The following is a 26,852-nucleotide window of genomic DNA, read 5'->3' as shown; positions in this document are numbered from 1 at the left end:
CTCCTAGTCCAGTTTAATGTACAGAGACAACTATAGGCAAGCCATTTATAGGTTGACTTCCCCGAAGAGTGTTAACAAGCGGGTCAACATGTCAACTTCTGGCTCAACCAATGGCGTTAATTTGGGATGAGACTACCTGTGATAAACTCAGTTTGGAAGCTTTCATTAATTTTTACTGTTTCCATATATTATAGCTTGCGCAACAGAAAATGCACACTTCACCTTTAAGGACATAGAACGCTGGTTGAAAAATTATCCTAGAAAACAAGCACCACATTTTATCTTTTCCACCTCTGTAACTCCACCAGCTTGTCCCCTTCCTGGATGTGTTCAACCATAGTACACTGCTGAAGTAATGGCTCCAGTTTCATTCCAGCTCTGTTTACCAGGCTGGATCAGATTTTATGAGACAAACACCATCTGGGCATGATGTGTGAAGATTTCATTAGAACCGGGCTACGGCCATCATGGATGTGAAGTGCGATGTGCTGTGACACTTGCTGTAGGGAGCTTCAGTGATTTTGCCAGAAGTGGCTTCCTTAAAGACCAGCCGAGCCATATGGCTCCCACTCCTCCCCAGAGCACCACCAAAAGCCAACCAGCTTAAACTACTGGGATCTATAGCAACTGGTTCTCAGCTGGTTTTGCTTCAGGACCCAGATTTTACATGGACATCAAGTGGTGATCCAACACAATATCAAAATTGTTTATCGTACAAAAGTAAACAACAATATCCTTTAAATCAAATACTGAAATTATTTATATTGATAATATTAATATAATAGCAGTATTAATTAAATAATGTTTATCTCTTCAGGCAACAATTCACTGGACCTAACACAATGTTTCGGCACAAACCATGGTTATCCTTGTTGCAAGTGAACCTGTATTTAATGTAGTTTGGGTTTTATTTTATTTTCCCTGGAGTAATTTTATTCATGGATTTCGAGAATGAGGGCACGCCATGCAACTTGTCTATCAATGTAATTTGGCCAGCTACTACCAAATGACAGATTAATTTTCCAAAATACCATAGTGACCTTGCCTTTTTTGCAGCTGTCTGCAACACTATCAGAACAGACCTGAGAGGCTGTGACCCACCAGTTGAAAAGTGCTGATCTATATACTCTTAGAAAAAAAGGTTATTTGGGGTTCTATATAGAGCCCTTGCTTGAGGGCGACATTACCCTTGTAAGTAATAAATATACATTAATTTGTTGATTAATTTTATGTTATTTTATTTATTTGGACCTAACTCATTGTCATTTATGACTTAAATGTTTATTTCAGCAAGCACAAAAAATAAATGTCGACAAAACAGTTTCTAGACTGACTAGTAGTCCTGATACCAGGTTATGTTATAATTTAATTTTCTTTGCATCTAGAAAACATGGGAAAAAACAAAACAAGTTTCCAGGAGCACATCACAGCATTGACTTAAGCCAACTGCACTGATATAAAGAGATTAATCAAGCTCTATTCAAGAATGTGAATATGTCAAATGTCCAAAGAAAAAGAGAGGAAGTGATGGAAATGTTTCAGTTTATCAGCTTGTGAGTATTTGTTGTTTGTAAATTTATTTTCATGTAAAAAATATTATAATTATGTATTTTGTTATTGAAAATGGCATAATAATTTAACATGTGTTTTTAGCAAAGACCTTCATCTAACTCAGAGCACTTCTGAAGTTCTGACCATCAACATCATCAGAGTCTTGAGAAATGGAAGTCAAAGCGGACATTTAACTTCAAAACTTTTTTCAAAAAAATATTTTCTCATTATTTTGCATTACATCAAGGATTTTAGCCTCCACAAGCGCTATGTCTCCGCGGTAACGCGCTCAACAAGCCACGTGATAAGATGCGCGGACTGACAGTCTCAGACATGGAGGTAACTGAGATTCGTCCTCCGCCACCTGGATTGAGGTGAGTCACTATGCCACCACAAGGACTTAGAGTGCATTTGGCATTCTAAATTGGGGAGAAAAAGGGGAGAGAAAAAAAAAAAAGACCCCGCAGAGAGTCGGCATCAAACTGATGACATGGAGATGGCTGAAGTGAAGTGAACTTTTGTTTAATTTGTTGTATCCAAAAGACCTCACTCAGTTTGTCAGACCAGTGGCAACAAAATGATTCTGCGTCTGCCCCATTGCTAAAATTGTTTAACAGCTTTTCATTGGTCATTTATTTTTATTTATTTTTACTTGTTTATTAATCTTATTTATGGTTATAATGTTAACTTATAGTTAATGTTAAATGATTTAATGTTTATGCTTTTTATATAAATAATATTACTACTAATTAACTTTTAGCTTATTATTACAAACCTGTGGATTTATTAAGTCAATTCTCATAACTATTGCTTTATGAATTGTGTTAATTATTGCTTGTGTTGTTGTAAATACAAACTGTTAAAAATTCTTCACTTTATAATACTTAAATGTCTTTTATATGGTTATTTCACTTTCTTAGTGATATAGTATATGAATTATTCAATTTGCATATGCATTAAACGTTCTCCTAGTAATAAAACAAAAAATACAATTAAAAACTAAACAAAAACCAAATGTTACGGTTGCATGTTCTATATAGAACCTTTCCACCTGGCTCAAAGAACCGTTTAGGGTTCTTTTGACAGAACCCTTAAAAAGGGTTCTATATAGAACCCTTTAGGGGTTCCAAATATAAAGCGAGCGATAGAACCCTTAAAGGTTCTATATGGAACCTTTTCTTCTGAGAGTGTAGACTGGTCACTGGTGATTAATGACAGCTGATTAATGACAGCTTTTTCGACCATTGAAGAATGTTCTGCATGTTTTACATATTCCTCTTTGAAATCAGTCTGGAGTTTAATGAACAGTTCAAAGAGGGCACTGCTAATCGGCTTTAGGAAACACTTAACAGGACCATAACATTCCTCTTCTCCTGCAAATCAGCTTCTAATTATTCCTATTCCCCATTTTCATCCCCAGCGTAATATGAAATATTGCATTTTAACAGTGATTTCATTGTCTGTTCCAAAGCTGCGGGGGGGGGGTGGTTGGGATGGAGGGACATCAAGTTCTGATTTGCATTCTCCTTCATGACAGTAGTGAGATGCTAGCTGTCGCCCGGCTATGGACTGTCCATCCAGCTGTGGCAGGTCATGGCACTCTTCTCTCCTCAATGCCAGCGATGTCGTCTCATTATTAATGAACTATCAGATACCTGCGCATCTCCATCTCACTCGCCCTGTCTCCTTCACTCCAGCCTGCTTGTTGACACGGCTCCACGCCATGCATAATTTGTCATGCATATGTAACAGGTGAAGCAATGTTGCCGCGAGAGCCATTGCACGAGAGCCTGTTTGTTTATTTTGACAGATGAGCCGGAGTCGCCATGCCCTGATGGAATCATAGTGAGATCAGGAGGAGGAATCTTGTCACTAAGACGTGTGGAGGTAACAGGCTGGAATATTCAAGAGGCAGAGGACGAGAAATGAGGGGGTGGGCAGACAGACAGGCCTGCTACATTGGATGGATAGGTGATTTGTCCAAGGCTGTCAGGCTCAGATTTGCTCCTAATCTAATAGGAGCATCTCTATGGCTGTCAAAGAAAACATGTTCAGGGCTCGACAGTAGAAATTTTTTTCCGGCTAAGATTCTGCCTAACATCTCTTGATGACAAAATCTTTAGTTTTTGGATGAACTATGGAAGTTTTCTTAAAAAAAAAAAAAAAAAAAAAGTTTTCAATTTGTAATAATAGCTAGAATATCACAACTCTAAGACAACTATATTTTATAAACACACTTTTGCTAGAAAATAATGGCATAACTGATTAATCCAATCCATTCTTACTGATGCTTTCTGATGAAACCTCTACCTTGGTGACATGTTTAAATCAGCAGAATTAATAACAACAATGTTCAATTCACCACAGAAATCCAAATATTTAAGTTTGCAAGGCATAACAACTTATGTACAAGATTATCATATGTAAGATGTTGTTACAACACAGCACTGGTCTGATAGGCTAAGTGACAGTTCCGTCAACTGGCCCCAAACTTTCTCACACTGCCCCGGGACAGCGGGCCATCCCTATTGTTGAGCCCAGATGTAATGGCCTGAATGTTCCAAAATCAACTTGTAGGAGTCACTCAGTAAACTGAATAATGCAAATTTAACTGACCACAGAGATTTTCATAGGCTAAATCATTCTGTAGATGCTCATGCATTCACTTGGTTTCAGCTGCTAAGATGATGTTTTTAAGCAGTGTTGAGTTTGTCTGAAGGATATGCAGCTCTTTAAAGACATTTACTAAACAGCCAAGTTTCATTCGAGAGGTCAAACAATGCATAACATTAAGGTGAAGTACGCTGTCAGCAATGTTTGTACATATGCTAATACTGGCAACTTGCATTACAGGGACAGAAAATACAGGCCGCCTTTTGTAAGATGGTGTAATGGCTATAGTTACACCATTGTAAAATCTGTGTGCTGCTGAAATAAACATGAACTTCCTGCAGTTCCAGCTTGCCCTTGAGGGGTGCAGCATACTTTGCAACCAACATCTACAAACACACAACATAACCAAGCAAAGCACAGGGAGTAACTAAAAAGTCTAGGGTGAATCTACAAAAACATGTCCGGATCATATTCGACTCCAAATTAAAAGGAAAAAATAAGAAAAAAAAAAATTACATAAAGAAAATTAAACCTGGTTTTAGTATCAATAAAGGTTACGTATAACTTTCCCAAACACTCCCTCTGTCTGCCATTGATCAGCAAACAGATAGTCCTGCCCCAAACTTATGCCATTTGTTGAGCCAATTGACAATCGGATTGACAGAATGCTCAAAAAAACAGAGCAATGTTTTGACTTAAAAAAAAAAAATGTATCCCCTTTTCTCCCCAATTTTGAATGCCCAATTCTCACTACTTAGTAGGTCATCGTGGTGGCGCGGTTACTCATCTCAATCCGGGTGGCGGAGGACAAGTCTCAGTTGCCTCCGCTTCTGAGACAGTCAATCCGTGCATCTTATCACGTGGCTCGTTGTGTATGACACCATGGAGACTCCCAGCATGTGGAGGCTCATGCTACTCTCCGTGATCCACGCACAAATTTCCACGCGTCCGATTGAGAGTGTGAACCACTAATCATGACCACGAGGAGGTTACCCCATGTGACTCTACCCTCCCTAGCAACCGGGCCAATTTGGTTGCTTAGGAGACCTGGATGGAGTCATGTCATGTAGTCAGTGTCAATACTCGCTGAGCTACCCAGGCCCCCAATGTTTTGACTTTTTACATTTTATGAGGAAATCAACCTACAGTTGGCTTACTTATAGATGTCTCTGCACATTAAACTGGGACAGAAGAAAAACCTTGAAAGAAGTACACTTATTTTTCATTGTGAAACTATTTTCATTACAATTAAGCACATTTCAACCCCATTGCTCATTCCAACCTAAAATCAATGAGAATTCACTACTAATTCTCATTGATTTTGGGGTGACATGACCCGGACATGTACTAGCTTCATCAGATTCACTCAGAATGAGGAAGAGACTTTTTTAGACACATTACATCAGGAGATGACAGAGCTAAAATCATTGAGGAAAATATGCCAATCAGCAGGTCTGTAGCATAATGGGATTGTGTCAGGTTTTATGGATTAACTTCCTCTAATGTTGATCATCGGCATGTTTGGACATCTGCGCTAAGGACACCAACACTGCATGTAGTCCTACTCTCTATGGTATAGTGCACAAGTCTTAGGTATGTACAAAATGTATGGATCTTTTAAGGTGCATTTTGTGCCATTTTCAAAGTCTATACATATTATACAGATTTAGAACGGCATAAGGGTGAGTAAATGATCAAATAATTTTCATTTTCATGGGACCTTTTTTATTAGCAGATGAAATTATTTTGAAGCTGTTTTTTAGTTAGACTGACAGACAATAGGTTAAAATGTATTCAGCTTGTTTAAAGCATGCTATTTTCTTTCTCCGTAAATAACTAGGCACGCCATCTTTAATGCCTCTGAGAGTTGTCAAAAATCTACTATTACACTCTACTTTCATCGTTTCACTGTATTGTTCAAAAAAGCAGGTCTGCCTATTCCGTTCCATTTAAAAATCTCAATCGTTATTGTTTGCGCGCTCAGATGTCATGCATCTCATGTAAATATTTTGCAGATTCTTTCAATCAAGGGTTTACCTCCGTCATTAGAGTGGGCCTGCTATTTATTTAATAATTTCCTTGAAGATAACAAAGAAGAAACAATCAAAGAGACAAACATCAAATAGTGGATTGAAAATGTTACTCCCACATCCACCACAGAGATTTGCTAACAAGCCCGGCACAAAAATGAGTGTATTTTCCACCTAGATTTATTTTGCGATTTCAACCCCCCCTCCTCCGTCTCTGTCAAAAATATCAGTAGGCTGTCAGAAATTTTCTGTACTCAAACAAACAAATAAAAAACAACGAAAAACAAAAAAACAAAGACTAGTGACAGGGCCACCTAGATAAAATATTTTATTATGACTGCATGCAATGCAAAAATTACCCTCGTCTTCATCGTTAGCTGTAACGGTAATGACCACATAGCCCACTTCCTTGTCTTCCTCCACACTGATCTCGTACACAGACTGAGAGAAGGCTGGAGCATTGTCATTCACATCAGTGACAAAAACCCTCACGTAGGCTGTATCTGTGGGACAAAAAGGTGTGTATTACTTCCGAAATCACGTTTAATACATTCAGTCTCTCAAGACAAATTGGTAACACTTTCTTTAAGCCTATATATAATGCATTAAAATACATTCATAATGGCTTTATAATACACATTATAATCAGTTTTACAGTCTCAGACCCAACATTGGTTAAGCTAATGTTGCTTTGTTGGGCTGTTCCAACAGAACAATGTTTTGGTAGCTCCAAAATAGCTTATAGTTGCCTCTACATATTAAGTTGGGATACCAGAGAGTATTTTAATGTCCAAAAGACTACAGACATCACCTTTAAAATATTTACATGTACTTTAAAATACAGGCGTCATAGAACATGTTGTGGAGAAATTATCTGTGAGCACTATACAAGAAATTATTAATACAAAACTGTGATTAACATCCTAACGGCTGTTTAATATTACAAATGCCTTATTAAATAATGTGTAGCCTATATTACACTCAAATCCCTGGGATGGCATTAGTTCTTCATTTGGAATGAATCATTGTAGTCTTAATGAATGGAGATCATCCTGGAGGCTAGTGTGCCCTGCTGTGATTGGTGGAGGGAGAAACAGAGTGACCAAGTGTTTAATAAGACTTTGAGGTTGATGGATCACACCTGTGTTGGGTTGGCCCTGCTGGCTGGGTCGGGCTGACTCTGAGCTGTCCTGAGACTGGACCTCGATCAAGTAAGAGCCTTTCTGCTCACGGTCAAAGGTAGCCCGAGTGTGGATGATGCCTGTGTAGGAGTTAATGCTAAAGAACTGCGAGTCACCACTTTGATCCTTTAGAATAATGTAGTTAATCTACATGGAAAAGAGTGAAAAAAAAAAAAAAAAACAATCTGAGAAATACGTACAGATCAGTACTAAATCATTGACTATGGATTTTGCCCTGCTGAAAAGGCCAGTTTAGTCCAGCATGAAGTTAAATGATGGTCCAAGCTGGTTTATGCTTGTTAAGTGCTGGTTTAGGTGGACCGAAATGCTTATTTTTGAATTTTTCTTTGGTGAAGCTGGTTGATTTAGGAAGGTTCTGCTGGTTAAGCTACTTAGTAAGCCTGGTGGGGACATCAGCACATCAGATTTGCCGATATGGTGGGGACCAGCAGACAAAACACAACATATGCACTTGCTCTTTAAAAAATCATTATGAAAAGAGTCCTTACCTAAGCAATGAATTATCTAAGACTCTTTGCAAAATACAGACATTAAGTCATGGCAGTGTTTTGGTAGTTCTAGAGTAGAGGGAACCAGGAAGGTCTCACCAAGCCATGGAGGCCAGAGTCCAGGTCAGAAGCTGAGACCTGTGCCACTGATGTGCCAATCTCTGCACCCTCAGGTACTGTTGCCTCATACGTGGATGACATGAAGAAAGGAACGTTGTCATTTACATCTGAAGACCAGGGTAAAAAGAAGCGAAAAGAGAGCAAACTGTTACAAATGAAACATCAATAAAATAAATATTTCAAGGGATACTTGATATGTTAGATTAGAGGAAAACATTATATACACAGTATATACATATATATATACACACACACACACACACACACACACACACATAAATACATACAGTACTGTGCAAAAGTTTTAGGCACTTGTGAAAAACTTTCAAAGTGAGGATTTCTTAGAAAAATAATGAAATAAATAGTTTTCATTAATCAATTAATGTCATCAATGAAAAATAGATAAATCAATATTTGGTGTGAACACTTTTGCCTTCAAAACAGCACCAATTCTCCTACTTACACCTGGACACAGTTTCTCTTGGTTGTTGGCAGATAGGATGTTCCAAGGTTCTTGGAGAATTCACCACAGTTCTTTTATTTATTTAGGCTGTCTCAATTACTAGTCTCTTCGTGTAATCCCACACTGACCCGATGTTCTGTGGGGGTTCTGTGAGGGCTATGCCATCTGTTGCAGGACTCCCTGTTCTTCGATTCTATTCTATTTGTAAAAGGAATGTTTGGGAGTATAAAATGTATATTTCCTGACACACTAAAGTAGCAGATATAAATAACCATCTTAAGACAAATGTTTTTGTGAAACATCTTATGTGCCTAAGACTTTTGCACAGCACTGTATATATATATATATATATATATATATATATATATATATATATATATATATATATATATATATATATATATTTTTTTTTTTCTTTTTTTTTGTGTGTGTGTGTTTTTATTGTTGGTAATTCACTGTGCTGAAAGAAATTTGTTTTGCTCAGAGGCTACTGTTTTATATCTGAGGAGTTATGTGTAATTTGTAGTATTAACTCTGCCTCAGATGTTTCTCTTAAAATTCCTTAGAAGAAATAGAAATATGAACAACTGAGACAAATGTCGACATACAGTAAGAGTTAATTAAAATGAATGTGGATAGCACAGTGATGCTGCACAGATTTTAAAATCAAATTTAAGACTTTTTAAGACCTTTTTTAAGACTTGAACAGATACAATTAGTATGGTGTGTCCATACCAGATCATATTAAAATTGTTTTATGTACAAATATATCAACACATATGAATTAGAGATCGACCGATATTGGATTTTGCTGATACAATAATGTGTTGGAAGAAAGGTGATAAATGATAAATCGTCTGTTGCAGGACTCCCTGTTCTTCGATTCTATTCTATTTGTAAAAGGAATGTTTGGGAGTATAAAATGTATATTTCCTGACACACTAAAGTAGCAGATATAAATAACCATCTTAAGACAAATGTTTTTGTGAAACATCTTATGTGCCTAAGACTTTTGCACAGTACTGTATATATATATATATATATATATATATATATATATATATATATATTGTTTTTTTTTTTTTTTTTTTTTTTGTGTGTGTGTGTTTTTATTGTTGGTAATTCACTGTGCTGAAAGAAATTTGTTTTGCTCAGAGGCTACTGTTTTATATCTGAGGAGTTATGTGTAATTTGTAGTATAGTAAAGTACAATTACTATTTGTACAATTAGTATGGTGTGTCACACAAACAGATAAGTTAAATAAAATATGCACTCTTACAATCATCTACAACTTATTACTATATACACATTGTAAAATAAACACTGTCATAAAAAATAAAGAAAAGCAGTAATTTATTGATTTTGAACTGCTCTGAAACCGCAGGAAACACTGTATCATGAGCTCCCTGTATGCTTGGAGAATGTGCAACAATTCAGTGTCTTCACTTTGAAGTGTGGAGCACATACGACTTGATTTATTTAATTAAATCACAAACCTTTGCAATACATTTGTTTTTCAGTCCCTAAATTTATGACCTCATTAAATGATAATTAAGACTTTTGTTTTTAAGCACTTTTATGGCCTTAAATTTAGAAAACTGAATTTAAGACATTTTAAGACTTTTTAAGGACCCACGGGAACCCCGTAGCATAGTTTAGAATAGATAATTTGGTCTTTGAAAAATTTGATGAGGAATGTTTGATTTCATTTTGAAATCTCTGGCTCTGTCTAGGAAGAACAATTGAGATTTCAAAGAGAAGTTCTTCTATTATATAGGTTTGTGTGGAGTATGTGCATTTTTAATGTGTGAATTCACTTAATGCAGGTCTATTGTCTGGACTCTCAGCTCTTTACTGATTACAGCACCTCTAAATGGCTCTCCATGGGCTTTTGTCTCCCATTCCCTCTGTTTCAATCTCCATTTTACTCTTAATTAATGCTTATGTGTTCTCAAGTGTTGTGCCTCGGTGCCAAAGCTCTTCACCGGTCCTTTTGCGCACACATCGTCACCCCCACCCCCACCCCACCTGTCATGCACTCATCAGTGCTCTGTATTTCCACATACACTCAATGACAGCAGAGAACACTTTTGTGTACAAATGCACAGCGCAGGCTAAATGAGTTATGTAAAAAAAAACCCATTAGTGTCAGCACCTCAAACACAATCAGTGAATAAGATCAGACATTGATGTGCTTCTGAGAAACTATGCTGGTATGAAATGCTGATTGCTGAACTACCGCAAATGTGTTTACCTCTCTGAGGGCACAGAAGCAACGTGAAACTGGTTGTCGAGGCAGATTTGTAATGCGCCAGTGAAAGGTGTCAACAAGGACTATTATCATTCTGTCATAAATTTCTTTCAAATATTTGTTTTCTTTCTTTCTCTTTGTTTTTCACCAACAAAAGTACTATAGTACTTCCATGTTTTTTTGTACATTGTATTGTGTGTTTTTTGGTTGTACCACAGTATTACCATGTTTTTTGTACAGTGTACCATGGTAATACCATAATGTTTTTGATTATCAGATGGTATTACCATGTTTTTTGTACACTGTACCATGGTAATACCATAATGGTTTTGGTTATCCCATGGTACCACCATGTGTTTTGTACATTGTACCATGGTAATACCATAATGTCTTTGGTTAAATCATGGTATTAACATGTTTTTTGTACATTGTACCATGGTAATACCATAATGTTTTTGGTTAAACCATGGTATTACCATGTGTTTTGTACATTGTACCAAGGTAATAACATAATGTTTTTGGTTATCCCATGATATCACCATGTGTTTTGTACATTGTACCAAGGTAATACCATAATGTTTTTGATTATCAGATGGTATTACCATGTTTTTTGTACACTGTACCATGGTAATACCATAATGGTTTTGGTTATCCCATGGTACCACCATGTGTTTTGTACATTGTACCATGGTAATACCATAATGTCTTTGGTTAAATCATGGTATTAACATGTTTTTTGTACATTGTACCATGGTAATACCATAATGTTTTTGGTTAAACCATGGTATTACCATGTGTTTTGTACATTGTACCAAGGTAATAACATAATGTTTTTGGTTATCCCATGATATCACAATGTGTTTTGTACATTGTACCAAGGTAATACCATAATGTTTTTGGTTAAACCATGGTATTACCATGTGTTTTGTACATTGTACCAGGGTAATACCATAATGTTTTTGGTTAAATCATGGTATTACCATGTGTTTTTGTACACTGTACCATGGTAATACCATAATGTTTTTGGTTAAACCATGGTATTAACATGTTTTTTGGTTCATTGTTCCATGGTAATACCATTTTTTTAGTGTGTGTTATACCATGGTTTTACCATGTTTTTTGTACGTTGTACCCTGATTAAATCATCATTTTTGGCTGTACTATGCTATTACCATGTTTTTTGTACATTGTTCCATGGTAATATAATACTTTGGTTGTACCATGGTTTTACCATGGTAAAATGTAAAAAAAAAAAAAAATGGTAATACCATAATGTATTTTTTGTACGTTTTTTTCATTTCTTTTACTGTTTAATCAGCGATATCGCTTAAATCTACAGGGCCCAGGGATAAGGTTATAACACTGTATTTTTGCAAAAGATGATGGTCTCTCTCACCTGTGATGTTGACATAGACAGTGGTGAAGGAAGCTAGCGGTACAGCCGCCACATTTTGCACGCGCACTCGGAGTGTAAAGAAACGTGTGGTTTCGTAGTCCAGATTCTCTGCCACCAGGATAGAGGCAGAACCGTCCCTCCGGTTAGGTTTGATGTAGAAGCGCACAGGCATGTTGGTCTCGGGAACCTGACCTTCCTCCAAGTTGTAGGTCACCCTGGGGTCACCAAGTGGGGACGTTGCCTTTATGGTCTGTTGGGAAAGAGATACGTGTTAACTTATTCAACTGATATCCAACTAAATATGGCCTGCATGATGAAAAATGTAATGATCTAAAATGTATATTTATTCATTCATATTAAAGTTTATGTACAGTTTGGAAAATATTTTTGACAAACTGATTCTTGTTACACCTGTTAGAGTGTTGTATCACACTCATGGTGACATCAACTTTATATTTAACACTAATTTATCAAAAGTTTCACAACGCATGCAAGTTTTGCCTTAATTTAGCATATTTTATTTCTGTGAAATCTGATAGATTTTAAACTCACAAGATGTTTTGAAAAATTCAAAGCAGCCTGAAAAATAAGAGGGCTCGGTGACATCAGCGGAAAAGGAAAGCCTATTCAAAAGGCTGAGCAAGTTATAATTTGATAAAAAACAAAATTATGCAGACAAAATATTTTTCTTTGGAATAAGGTGTCCAGTTCAAAATGTATCTGCACTTTTATTTTCCATTTTTTGTCATTGTATTTAGCAGAAGTCAGAGGACACAGTCGTTTCGGCCTCAGTTTGTGTCTGGTTTACTAGTGCACTCAATTCATAGGAATAGTGGGCACTGACTTCCAATTCCAAAGTAATTTGAACACACAACAAACACAATCATCTAATTAATTACTTAAGCTCAGAACATTTTAGCAGAGGTATGGAATAAGGTGAAAGTAAATAGGGTCAATTTAGGTTTTATGTTGACTTTAATAGCAAAGTTTGCTAGAAAACACCATTGCAATCACCATCAGGCTAAAACAAAGGCCTCTTAATCTGTAGCGATGTGAGCTGCCACACTATAGTTTTTGTTACTGAATGGAAACACCCCAAATATTGTTCTGTATAGTACAAATAACCTTGCACATGTTGTTGCACTGTTGTTTTGTGTGTGTAATTAGGTCAGATTGCTTAGATGTGCTATAATAATTCAAAAGTTATTTTTTCCCCCTCATTATGTATCAAGAAATATACTGAAGCAATGCTCTTCCTGAAGCTCAACAGAATAATTAGCATTATTTGAGAGAGAGGGCATTTAAAATCAACAGAACCATTGGTCATCTGCTTGCTGACTGCAGCATGTGAATACATTAGACACGGTTCATCTATAATCCATTCAATTTCCTATTGAACTGATATTCACACTTACGGAGTAACTTTCTGCAGTAGTTGTTTACAGACTTCTTCCTCATTAAACTGCATTATTACACACTATAAGACTGCACATACTGAAGAAAGAGTCAACTTTAACGACTGGAGATAAACACAGAAGAACATACAATTAACACCAATGGACGATGCATAGAGAAACAGGATGGGGTTGTAGCACTTTATGTTATGTCCAAGAGAACACAAGCAATCCTGAACTATTATGCCACAACCTCAAAAATGTACGTGCATTTGGTGTTTAGCCAAAAACGTGTCTATAGCTTGGATACAAGACATACAGCCGAGTTTGGCTCGGATAATCCAATATCACAGCTGGAACCTGTCTGTGAGGCGAACTAAAAGCCTTTTAACAGACGAAACACTTTTAACCCAAAACACCATCAACCAAACGACACTATAAAGCAATCAAAACGTTCCTATAACAATACGGCCAACAGCACAGCAAAGCCAACACCGTCAAGAGTAACAGTCAAAGACAAAGTCCTAAACCATGTATGGTAGTTCAGTAGAGTAATACTTGGCATAAAGCACAGGTTATAAAACTAAGACATAAGAGAAAAGAGGGAAAAAGTGGATGGAAAAAAAATAGGGGGGAAAAACAGTTAGAGAGAGAAAACTCTGTGTGTTAGACAACATGTGGGCCAGTCAGCCATTAAATCAACTCTGGCTAAGATTCTGAGAGCATCAGCCAACTGCTACACAGAAAACATGCACTTTAAAAGCTCTGTGGCTTTTGCTTCCTGCTTTTATGGGTCGGCATCGGCATCCGGTACGTGTCCCCTAACAGAAATGACCTATTCAGCCACTTTACTTGCCATAGTCACTTTGACAGAGCTCCACTAACTTCACTGACCTACACTAACCTTACAGCTCCACTACGTCTCAACTCAGACTGCAATGCCAAATATAGATCTCAGCATCTGTTTTTTGTAAAAAAAATTAAATAAAAAAAGTATATGGAAGAATCTCATGAAGAAATGTCCATTTCATATTTTACTCCAAAAAAAAAAACAAAAAGAAAAAAGGAATCATAAGCTACTGAAACCTACACAATGATTTTAGGGGAGGGGTTTAAATGATTCCTGCTTGTGGAAAACGGGACAGCCTCCTCCCAGCAAAAATGAAATTGACGTATCCTTACCTAGGCGCAGATCAATGCTAAGTAGATGGTGCATCAGCATCTGTAACTGTTGTCACCTTGTACTTTTCGTTGGCAGCAATTTTTCCTCAGTGCGCTTGTCTTTCAAGAGTTTATCGTAAAATGCAGAGCAGTCCAGTCCAAAATTAAGACGTATGTAAATCATTGCCTTCATGACTGTTACACTGAGTCGAGATTTATCCGGTGTCTATGCTGTGTTCATTAATGACAACACGCTCCACAGATGTAGATGTCCTAGGCAGACATAAAACAAACTCCACGACCTTGGCTAAGACTCCGAAGTTGATGTTCTTGCTCTCCAGCTCACACGGCCATCTTGTTCATGTTCCAATCAGTGATGCGATGAGTGACAATGTTTTTCACGCAAGCCCACTCATCAAAGAGTGTGGTTTCTTCAATCAAACTGAGAGTGGGGATTCTGGAGTAGAAGTGTTCGAGGCTGCTCTGAATGTCTTTCCACTCTGGGATGTCTCTCAGTAGGGCCCACTCATGTTTTTCTGTGTTCTCCAATGAGTGACTCCAATTTTGGAGGTAATCCACCAATGCTGAACTGCACAAAAGAAATCATCTGCTCGCATGTCACCAGCTTCAACCAGGGCATCCAACTGCTTTTTTATGTCAGAGGGTATGAATGATTCCACCAGCCTGGCCTGCAAGACTTTTCTTAGGTCATGAATGTGCAAAGCCACTTTAATATGTGGTCTTGCTCTACTATCTCCAGTGCACGGTTAAAATGGCTGTTTGCTTGATTGTGAAGCCAATCCAAAGGTTAGTACAAGGATTGCTGAAAATGTCTCTTAGAAACTTTGGGCATTTTTCTTGAGAAAGAAAGTATGCATGCAGACCAATGAAAATGTATAGTATTCTTTCAAGAACTGGACCAAGAGAGAGGAAACGTGCGTTGCCATGCTGCAGCAATTTCTTATAGATCAGCTGCACAAAGGCGAGTACGTTGCATATGACAGCTTCAGATTTGGTGCAGGCAGAAGATAATGTCAGATCATACAATTTCTTGATCAATTTCGCAGTGCAGTCAACTATGGCCATGCACAACAGAATGATAAGCAAAAAGTCCTTTACTTGCGTGTACCTTGTCAGATTCAGAACTTTGCTTCACAAAAAAAAAAAAAAAAAAAATCGCTAACACTTGGTGTGGCACACTTACTTTTAGCGCATCCACATGCTTTTTTGTATGAACATGCTGCGCGATGTTGGTGCGGCCTCCATGGGTGATGGAAAAGCTAGCTCCACAAATCTCACACCTCACTTTACTAGGTTCTGTCTGTGACTCCTTTTTTAGAAATTTAAACTCTTTTTAAAGATCCTCATTACATGTACATTCACGCTTCCTTGACATTTTTCCAGCCGCAGTTTCATCTGTGTGTTCTTTCAAACTGACTCCTCAAATCAGTTCACTTACTTACATTTTGTCACAATACACAAAATCTTAAAGGCCAAAAATTAGACCAAGTTTTTTTTAATGAAAAATGTATTTACATTTTTTATTTTCATTTTATGACCCGAGAATTTCTTGACTTGAGGTTTACCCTTACAGTCTCACATTACAAGGGTCATGCACGCCCTCATCACACACTTCGAAGCAGAGAATATTTGATAGATATCAGCGATGTGACATCAAAAACTTTCAGATGTTACCTTTGAGCTGGGCTCATGCCTTTCACTGGATGGAGCTCCTGCTCAATGGGAGACCTCACCTTAACTGAAATGCTTTCAAACCTTTATGTCATTCTAATTTACTTCTACCTACTTACTCATAATTTAGAAAAAGTTTACTTAGTGACTAACAGTACACTTAGTACAGTGACAATCCTCTTAAAGTGTCTTGATCAAGGGTACAATCGTAATTGGATCAAACATTGTGGGGTTTGAACCTACAACCTTACGAGTCCAGGGTAAGGTTGCACCAGCTGTGCTTAAGGTCTCACCTAAGTTTGGACATAAAGTTCAAACTAAGAGCTTAGTAACTACTAGTTAACTTTGTAACTAAGTCTGTGCTTAATTTGGTTGCTCCACCTGTTCTTAACTAGGTTGTAAGCTCTCCGTAAAGTAATGCATAGTCACATAATATGATGTTTACCTGGTTTGATCCAATAAGCAGCCTTAAAATTTGTACACAGAAGTGTTAAAAAGCTGTGCATTTCAGTTTTATCTTGTTATGGTTGATGTTCAAACCTTGTTTTCTCATGTAATTGTGAGCTGTAATAAATTATATCCTATTTGAAATATGATAAAAGTAGATTTAATAAATAGTATATTTAGCCAATATACATTACAATATTCAGGAACTGCATCTAATATTTATAAAGGGCAATAAATAAATACATACTACTACAACAGGCTGGAAAAATTAGCATTTAATTATTTTAATATCCTATATATTTTGTATGTGTTAAAACTTGAGACCGGGCGACACAACCCAAAAAGTGCACCATTAGATCCGTTACATACTGAACAGCTGCTAAGAAGTCAATTGTTGTATATAATGCTCTCTCGTAAATGTAAATAAGTGTAAATATCAACATCATCATATATGTCTAAATGATTGAAGTCTGTCATGCAAAACATGAGCTCATTGATGTCATTAAATCAGTCTGCTTTCTTTTTCCAACCATTACTCCTGGTTAAAGGCTTCTATAAATATTTATTTTATTCGTAGGGTTACGTTCTACCCAAGTTTAATGGTACAATGCTCAAATATTTAGTAGTGTGTAAATGGTGACTTTGTGCCAATTTACGCCACAACTAGCCTAAGTTGTAACTTATGTATAGCTGGTGCAACCAGCCCCAGATCTTTAAACACTAGGCTATTCCAAAGGTATTATAGGATGAGACGATTCACTGGTGTACAAATGAATGGGAGAAATCGTAATGCTAAATATGGCGGCTGTAGGAATTACCACCTAACAGTTAAATGAGCCAGTCACCTTTTTAACAGAGACATTGCGGGTCAGTTTTCTCAAGAATGCACCATGCGCATTAGCTTGACCAGCCTGAAAAAAGTTTTTTATTTCGTGACCTGAGCTAAAGAAACTATTTATGATAGCATTGTTGTAAGATTTTAGTGCTGATTTAAAATATGTTGTTGATCACAACTTTGACCAAGTGTTGTGGAGATTTTGGTCCTTCTTCATTCATGTAGATAGAAGCTACCCTTGTATTACTAGAAAATAGCTGCCCAGAGGCATTGCTAACATGGCCACAAAATGACCTCACTTGTTTTAAATGTGCACTCATTAATGTTTTCCACATTAAAAAAGTTTAATTCCTAAAGACAAGAATTGTAATTTTACAATACTCTGTATGTCGGAAATCATGACCACTCACATTAAAATTAAGACTCCAGTCAAATCAGTAACCTTATAAAAGCTGTTTTATTCTACATGGAGAGGGTCCACACATGGGGGCTGCCATGTTAGAATCACATGACCAACTGAATACTACTTGCTTAATGTCAGTAACAGTCCTGTTTTTTGATACTTTCACTCATTAATTAAAGTAATCATGGCTGACTGTGAATACTACATTTCTACAATGGCACCTGAAACTGAAAACTATTGATTTTAAATGATGCATCCAAGTCGCTAGGTGTCAGTGTAAGTCCAAGATGACACAAAGACAAAAGTTACTGAGTGCACCTTTAAAGCGACTTTGGCTATACCACCCCATTCTATCGGCAAAAACAACTCAGGGGGTTGAACCATTGATAATGACGAACGATACCCTTTAGAACTAATTCCAATAACGTGTTGAGACATACAACCTGTTTAATATTCCCTCAAGAGTTTATTAATGTTTCTTGTTCTCATTATCCCTAAACATGAACATGAACCCTTTAAATTACATCCTCAAGGTTGCAATTACTGCTTTTGAAAATGTGTTAATTAGCATTCCTTGAGATAATACCACAATGAACTGACTGATATTTACATTTTTAATTAGGTAGACGGAGAGACAGATAGATAGATGAAGGGGGGCGAGAGCGAGAAATGAATAGGAGCACTCATCGCACAACAAGGCTATTCAGTGTTGCTAATGAATGCATTATACTGTTTAACAAGCCTAATTTGTATTTAGAGTTCTAAGGAAGAATTAGCATGAAGACTCCCAATGCACAGAACAGATCTGAACAGCCAGTTGCAACAGTTATTTTACATAAGGGAGTTAATACTGTACTTGAAGAAAGATTGAATGTAATTGTGGTAAAGTGCTTTGTATTTCATATCAAGTCATATTACCAGGAACAGAGTTTGGGTGTTGGCGTGGGCGTCAGAAGAAAGGAAGGAGAGAGACAGGAAAGCAAGGATCAAGAAAACTAGGTTATTTGTCCAATTGTTGAGGTGCATTCCATTAAGGCAGTGATTGCATCGGCATATGTATTGTGACCTGTTTTGAAACCCCTTGAATGCAATTACAATCATTCCTTCATACTAAAAGGGGTATAATACGCAACCTCCTGAGCTTCTGTCTCTATCAGTGAAGTGTGGAGGGGATGACATAGCTGGTTGAGTTGTAGAATATTAACAGAAATTGAAACTCAGGAAGGAGGGGGGGGGTGGATAAAAAGCTCTAAGGAACAACACTTATCTTGTGTTCTGAGAGAGGAGACACTGAAGGTGACCTCCAGGTACATCCTCCATTAGCAGATCTATGAGAGTGGGCAGGGACTCTCAGATCTGCTCTGACACACTGCCCCCAGGACCATCACCGTCATACATACAAGAGGTGAGCACAGTCCTGACACACACACACACACACACACACACACACACACACACACACACACACACACACATGCACACACTACTGTGCAGGAACACAACGAAAACTCAAAAGCTTAGACTACGAGAATGACTATGAGAATGAGGTACCTCTGAGATAACTAAAAAATGTAATACTAAATATACAGGATATACAAACGAACACAATGAAAAGAAAGGTCTAAAATGTAGAAATGGCAGGACAAAAAGCAGTCAGAGAGCTTTAGTCTGATCTAACAAACTCAAACAGGGTGAACAAAACTATTTACAAGTTCAGAAACCAAACCATTCCAAACCCTCAAAAGGACAAAAAATAAAAAAATAAATTAAAAAAACATTTTAAAAAAAGGGGGCCAAGCCTCCATGTCTAGATGATAAAACTGGTAATGGCACTCCCAGCAAAATTAACACAGCCTGAGCTGCCATGAAATTAGCAATAATTAGAAATCATCTCATTACACAGCAATGGCACCAGATATAATAAGCTGATCAGAGATGCCTTGTGGTGGCTGTTCTTCATTGCCTGTCATAAAATATGGTCAGGTTAGATGTTGTTCGCCTGGAGACCAAACGGGGATGGCTATACCTACACTACTGATAGACTTCTTAAAGGGATAGTTCATCCAAAAATTTTAATTCTCTCATCATTTACTAACCCTCATGCCATCCCAGATGTGTATGACTTTCCTTCTTCTGCTGAAAACATAGAAGATTTTTAGAAGAATATTTCTGCTCTGAAGGTCCTCATAATGCAAGTGAATGGGTACCAAAATTTTAAAGCTCCAAAAAGACAAAGCCAGCATAAAAGTAATCCATAAGACTCCAGTGGTTACATTTTCAGAAGCGATATGATGGTGAGAAACACATAAATATTTAAGTCCTTTTTTACGATCTCCACTTTCACATTCTTCTTCTTTTGTTTTCCTTTCGCATTCTTCGTGCATATCGCCACCAATTGGGCAGCGAGGAGAATTTATATATTAAAAAAAAGACTTGAATATTTAACTGTTTTTCACCCACAAATTAATTCGTTCTGAGCCAAGCCTGACATTAAAATGAATGCCGTACAGGTAGAGAGGGAGCAGGGGTGTTATTAATGTAAGTGAGGGGCTAAGGTTTTTGTGCATTAATAATTGAGTGACGATAAAGAAATATCAGTATTAAAATATGTAATGTGCCGTGCATGGAGCAGTGCATGAGGATGATATTTATTTCCTTTGACAGAGATGCTAACAGAGGCCCCCAGAGGACAGGACGCTGTCAGGAGATGAATGCAGTGACCGTGCTTCATGCTTCTAGTACAGTCCTGGCCAATAAGAGATTACTAAAGCTGTTTGATCTTGGCAAGAATCGTACAGCGTGAACCATGCTTTAGGCAGCATCGTACAGTAACTGTCATAGAACTTCATAGGTGACTAACTAGAAACACTCTACACAGGCAGTATGTCCGTTAATAGTCACTCATGTGCACCACACAAATAGTGTACCTTATGTGAAGTGCATGGGAGATGCAACACACAATTGATTTCAATCGAGTTTGCACATTCCCCCTGCCCCCCCCCTTCAAGAACTGTACACTTCCAGAGTGAGGAAAAAGGCTGGAAAAATCACTCTGGACCCCACTCACCCTGCCCACTACCTTTTTGAACTGTTGCCTTCTGGCTGACGCTTCAGAGCTCTGAGCACCAGAACCGTCAGGCACAGGAACAGTTTTTTTCCCTCAAGCTATCCATCTCATGAACAGTTAAAACTGCCCCATTGAGCAATAACTATGTGCAATACACAGTTTAGTCTTTTTTATATTTATCCAACACATCCAACCTCTTCTGCCATTACATTCCCTTGCACTGTATATAACAGATTTGTATTAGATTTGCACTACGTATGTGTATGTGTGTATGTATGTATGTGTGTGTCTGTATGTGTATATGTGTATGTATGCATATATGTGTGTATGTATGTATATGTATATGTATATACACTACCGGTCAAAAGTTTTGAAACACTTGACTGAAATGTTTCTCATGATCTTAAAAATCTTTTGATCTGAAGGTGTATGCTTAAATGTTTGAAATTAGTTTTGTAGACAAAAAAAAAAAAAAAAAAAAAAAAAAATTTTTAAATTGATGACTTGGACCAAATAATAAAGAATCCCAATAATAACATAGATGGGAACTCCCTCAATACGGTTTAAAAAGCATCCCAGGGTGATACCTCAAGAAGTTGGTTGAGAAAATGTCAAGAGTACATTTCTGCAAATTCTAGGCAAAGGGTGACTACTTTGAAGATGCTAAAATATAACACAGTTTTGATTTATTTTGGATTTTGTTTAGTCACAACATAATTCCCAAAGTTCCATTTATGTTATTCCATAGTTTTGATGACTTTACTATTATTCTAAAATGTGAAGAAAACAAAAATATATAACAAAGAATGAGTAAGTGTTTCAAAACTTTTGACCGGTAGTGTATATGTATTGTCTTATTGTGTATTCTATATATACTTTATTTTCTATTCAATAAAAAAAAAAAAAAATAATAATAATTTAATTATTTTTTATTATTATCTATGTCTTGTTGCTGTTTTGTATTGTTGTACACTGGAAGCTCCTGTCACCAAGACAAATTCCTTGTATGTGTAAGCACACTTGGCAATAAAGCTGACTCGCATTCTGACATGTTGCTAAAATTGTATTCAACGTAATCAGCTCTGACTGTAATCTTGCATTAATTTTTACTCTTAGTTTACACTTAAGGATACATGTGATGCTGCCTTAAGATTGGGTCAAACTTAAGTATTTTATAAGGCAGCATAACCTTTTTGCTGCCTACCTTTTGGAAAAGTCTTGGTAGGCAGCTCACTAGGTACAGAGCTTTTATCTATAAGTGTGTGTATGCATTTTCCACCTAATATAAACCCTGTAGCTCTTTGCAAACAGGTTGGCAAAAATGACTAGCAAAGCAGTCCGCACACTAAAAGCCATGTCGGCGCAAGCTCTCTTTACAAGCCAGCGGGGAATGTAAGAATTTTAAGATCAAACATCCCACCTAAGCCTATTTTACATCCTGTGGCAATGTGAGGAGGAGAATTACCCTGCCACAGTTTGAGCCACTGAGGGGTGCTAAGACAGATGCGGAGGGTCGTACAAATTGCAGAATCCCTGGCAGCAGCCACAAGAAGAAGCTGATGTCAGGGAAATACAGTGACTCCAGCCAAACTCCTCCTGGCATGCTTTACTGATAAATCTGCTGTATGGGAGGAAAACATGCTCAGAGGACCGGCCTTTTTGCCCCTTTTGAATGAATTAGAAGAGAATGTTAAGACAAGCAGTCTGCTCGAGTTTGCTGGACAGATGAGGTTGTTTGTGGATGCTGATCTCTCTGTGCATACAAGCTCCCAGACAAATGTAAAATGTGACAGCGAATGTAACGGGCTGAAATGGAAAACATGATGAAGGCTGGATAAGATGTGACAAGCCTCAGTGATAAGAAAGTCACGACTTCAACACTTTACCTCTGCTTATCAACAACACATCCAAAGCAGGAACAACATTGAAGTAAAACAACAAGACCAAGTGCTACAGTTAAATATCACAATGATATAAATTGGTAAATATACAATTTATATTTTAGATAAACAAAATAAAAAGCTGTTTATTGCTGTTTGGTGCTAGTCTAGCTGGTAGACCAGCATAGCCATTCAGAATCCTGATGGGGACACCAGCACACCATTATCACTAAGGGTAGGAATCACAAGGTAACTGGCGATACGGTATAATATCGATATACTGTATAGGTCACGATACGATATTATTGTGATTCTTTATTTTTGGTGTACTGCGATTCAAAACTATGATATATTGCGATATTTCACTCAATGTTTCCCATTCGTCTTCATCAGACTTAAGAGAACTGTTTCCAAATCATCAAATGCATTGTTAAATTCATATAAAAGTGCCAGTTTGCAGTTATTTCCTAACATCTATGTACAATGTAAAGCCATAAGCTAATAAGACAATAATAGCTTCCTATTTCTGTGGTTAGGTCAATGTAGCTGGTCTTTCGAAAAATAAATTATAATATTTATAAATACAATAGTAGCCTAAACACTATAAAAAATATTATTTAATACAACACAGTTTCAACACTCAAAACAGTAGTGGATTTAGGCATGGGCGACATGTGCAGTTGCCCAAGGCGGCATCTTGCGGGGGGCGGCATGAGGCACCCACACAGACACTCACCTCTAATTATCACAAGCTGAGGACTAACATCAAAAATTAAGTCCAACACCATGAGACCAGCACTTTTAAGCTAATTTTCCCTACACTACTTATAAAAGCACATTTTGTTTAATCTCCAATTGACTCATATTCAAATATCATGATGATTTTGGTCCTTTGTAGAGGACAAGCTATTAAACACAATTTTTACATAAAAGTAAAACAAGAACAATCAGAATCAAGTTTTCCAAGGAGTTGTGTAATACATCATTTTAATAACCATTAGGACCGTTGATGCAATTTCTAAAAAGCACTAAATATGCTTTATTTATTATTCTTTGGTTCTATTGTGTATTTATAATTTTTTACACTCAACAGAAAGCAAAGAGGAGACCCTGGTAATGACTTTAGTAACCTTACTAGAGTAAATTAAAGTCTCACCACTATCTTGGAGTCACGTGGTGTGTTCTCTGGGATTGTGACCCAATATTCTGCCTGTTCCCACTGCGGGGGCTGGTTGTGAACGTTGGTGATGATGACAGTGAGGTCGACCAAGCTGCTCCGATTCCCTCCATCTGTAGCAATGATCTGCTGACTGATCCGTGATGTCTGTCAGAACAAGAGACAGGTGATACAATTCAGCTTGGGGGGTTTTAATACATTATCATATCAACATACACTGAAATAATTCAGGATGTCACTGATACAGCTGGATACAGGAGAATTTTTTTGTCAAATACAAGAGAAATCCCTGATATTTCCACCTAAAGAATTGGTCTCCATTATTCATTGGATGTTTGACATCCATAATACCATGTACAGCAGCTAAGCCTGACTTATGCTTTATAATTTGACTTTCAAGACTGAGGGCTGGTGGAACGAAAATGACACTTGGCTCATAGACCATATTCCATTTCATTCAAATGACTCCTGTTCACTTAATAATGAAAAAGCACTTCTAAGGTTGAGTCAGCACTAAAACTTTGCTTAACTTGCTCCAATATTTTGCCTTTTTCAGGTCAGACAGAGGGAAAGAATGAGGCAGGGAGAAAGAGACAGACGTCAAATGAGAGAAGGCAGGAATAGGTAACAGCAAGGGGCCAGTTTAACTTGTCTATTTGAAGACAGGTGAGTTAAGTGTGGGTGACACTGTCTGCCTCTCTGAAAGTGATCCAATCTGACATATGTGACACAGATTGGCCATACTGGCTAATGAAAACATGGGCTAGGCCCAAAAACACCTTAATGGCCTGCTCTGAGGTAATCACTCGAAGAGAGAAAGAAATGTGGGGATGATTGGTTTCTGGGAAAATTAGAATGAACACTGCAAAATTGAGCCCAGTTTTCTTGTTTTGGCGGGAAATATCAAAGGGCATGTCTCTCTCTTTTTAAAAAAAAAATAACTAATAGGCTTTTATTGCATTACCACAATGAATCGTGATTTGCTACATGCAAGTTGATTACAGGTGGTATTAGCGGGAGGGACATTCTCATTCTAGAGAGCAATTAATTGGATAAAAATCTGTGAGGTGCAAGATGATTCATCAATATTTTTGGTCCTTTTTCACAAAAGAGAAAGACTGTACATTTTGCATGCGTATATATACTAAAAGTTAACCTTTAGACGTACACTAACATATAAATAATCTCAAAGCTAATAGATATGGACTTAAAGTACAGAATTCAAAATTTTAATTTCATGGGATCTTTAAGAGTGATGAAAACGGTTTAAAGCAACGTAGTGTTGGATTTGATGTCTCTTATGCTTTACATGAATGCTGACCCTACTTATGGCTCTATAAACATGATGTAGCAAGTTTTAGTGTATGTAATTGCAAATAAAACCTGGAGACATCACTGGAGCACAACCTGTCTTTTTGTCCACTTCCCTGTATATGCATAGAGCTTTTTGTTTAATGTCAAATCAACCCCCAACCTGTAAAGGCTTATATAGCCACTGTAGAAATGACAGAGAGAGCCAATCGTGGGCAGAAAAGACGGTGGCATTTCTGTCCAGACCAAACAATACACACACAAACACACACACACACACACACACACACACACACACACGAACGCATGGAACAATAAAAAAAAATTCTGCAAGAGGCAGATAAAAACAAAGAAGAATGGAAAAGAAAAATAATGGTTCTCAATGATTCAATTATTAAATCAACAAGATTTTTAAAAATAAACTTTGTTCTTCCACCTGACTAAAGCAATAAATCTTGGAAATCATAAATGTGTTTTTGCTAGTGCTGTCAGTCAATAAAATATTTAATCGCGATTTATCGCATGATTTTTCATAGTTAATTGCGATTAATCGCAGATTTTAAAAGTATTATAATTTAACTATATATACTTATTTTCCTGTTAAAATGCATTTAGTTTGTTTTTGGAAAATAAATAATGTTTTATAAAAACAAAAGCATTCCACAGTATAAAGACTATTAAAGTAATAATTCAAGCTGAATTAAACATTTTCCAAACTGTAAGTGGGAGGTTGATTAATTGAAAGAACTAGTTCCTATAAGTTGAGTATTCATTGCAATGGGCATTAAATATATTTAACTCTCATCCTCCACAATATTAATCTTGGCTATCCACTTTGCTAGAGCAATCATGAAGCTGCATTTAGATGATTCACGCCGCTTTGAACTCTACTTGAAACTCCAATTATTTCGCTTTTAGCGCTGGCACTGTGACACTTCATCCAAATTGTCCGGTAAAAAGACGGAAGCGCAACACGACACTAAGGTAATGCACTTTCACTCCAGCGGGTCATATAAATGCGGCTTATCTCATCTGGGTTTATTTTGTACAAAAATTACAGTTAAGAGATCCTTTCTCCATCACTTGATCATTAACACAGAATCACTGTTGTGTGTGTATTTGTAGTGTGTACGTCAATGTAATGTCCCCTGACACATTGCAAAGGTTCAGCCTTATTCCAGCCAGTGTTCAGAACTCACAAGGAGCTGAATAAAATATCAGAATCTAATGTCAAATTGGATGATACATTTATCACGTTAAAGAAAAATTTATGCATTAAGCATTTTAAATTCATTGCATGTGTTAAGGTGATAATTTCGACAGCTCTAGTTTATGCATAATAATGGAATACTGTCCATCCAGATTTCAGG

The 26,852-nt window shown here is 37.0% G+C and overlaps 1 protein-coding gene across 1 annotated transcript in view; it reads right to left on the bottom strand.

Moving 5' to 3' along the window:
• Positions 1 to 26,852, bottom strand: part of LOC127453773 (neural-cadherin-like) — a 218,122-nt gene that overhangs the window by 37,000 nt on the left and 154,270 nt on the right. Inside the window, exons 12-16 of the mRNA XM_051720463.1 lie at positions 24,151 to 24,318; positions 12,116 to 12,365; positions 7,984 to 8,111; positions 7,336 to 7,522; positions 6,554 to 6,697 (exon numbers count right to left, since the gene is read on the bottom strand). Coding sequence (XP_051576423.1) covers positions 6,554 to 6,697; positions 7,336 to 7,522; positions 7,984 to 8,111; positions 12,116 to 12,365; positions 24,151 to 24,318 — 877 coding nt within the window. The remainder of the gene's footprint in view (positions 1 to 6,553; positions 6,698 to 7,335; positions 7,523 to 7,983; positions 8,112 to 12,115; positions 12,366 to 24,150; positions 24,319 to 26,852) is intronic.

Source organism: Myxocyprinus asiaticus, chromosome 16 (genome assembly GCF_019703515.2).
Source record: "Myxocyprinus asiaticus isolate MX2 ecotype Aquarium Trade chromosome 16, UBuf_Myxa_2, whole genome shotgun sequence".
NCBI lineage: Eukaryota > Metazoa > Chordata > Actinopteri > Cypriniformes > Catostomidae > Myxocyprinus > Myxocyprinus asiaticus.
The sequence above is the reverse complement of the archived record's forward strand: the minus strand, read 5'-3'. Positions and strand labels throughout refer to the sequence as shown.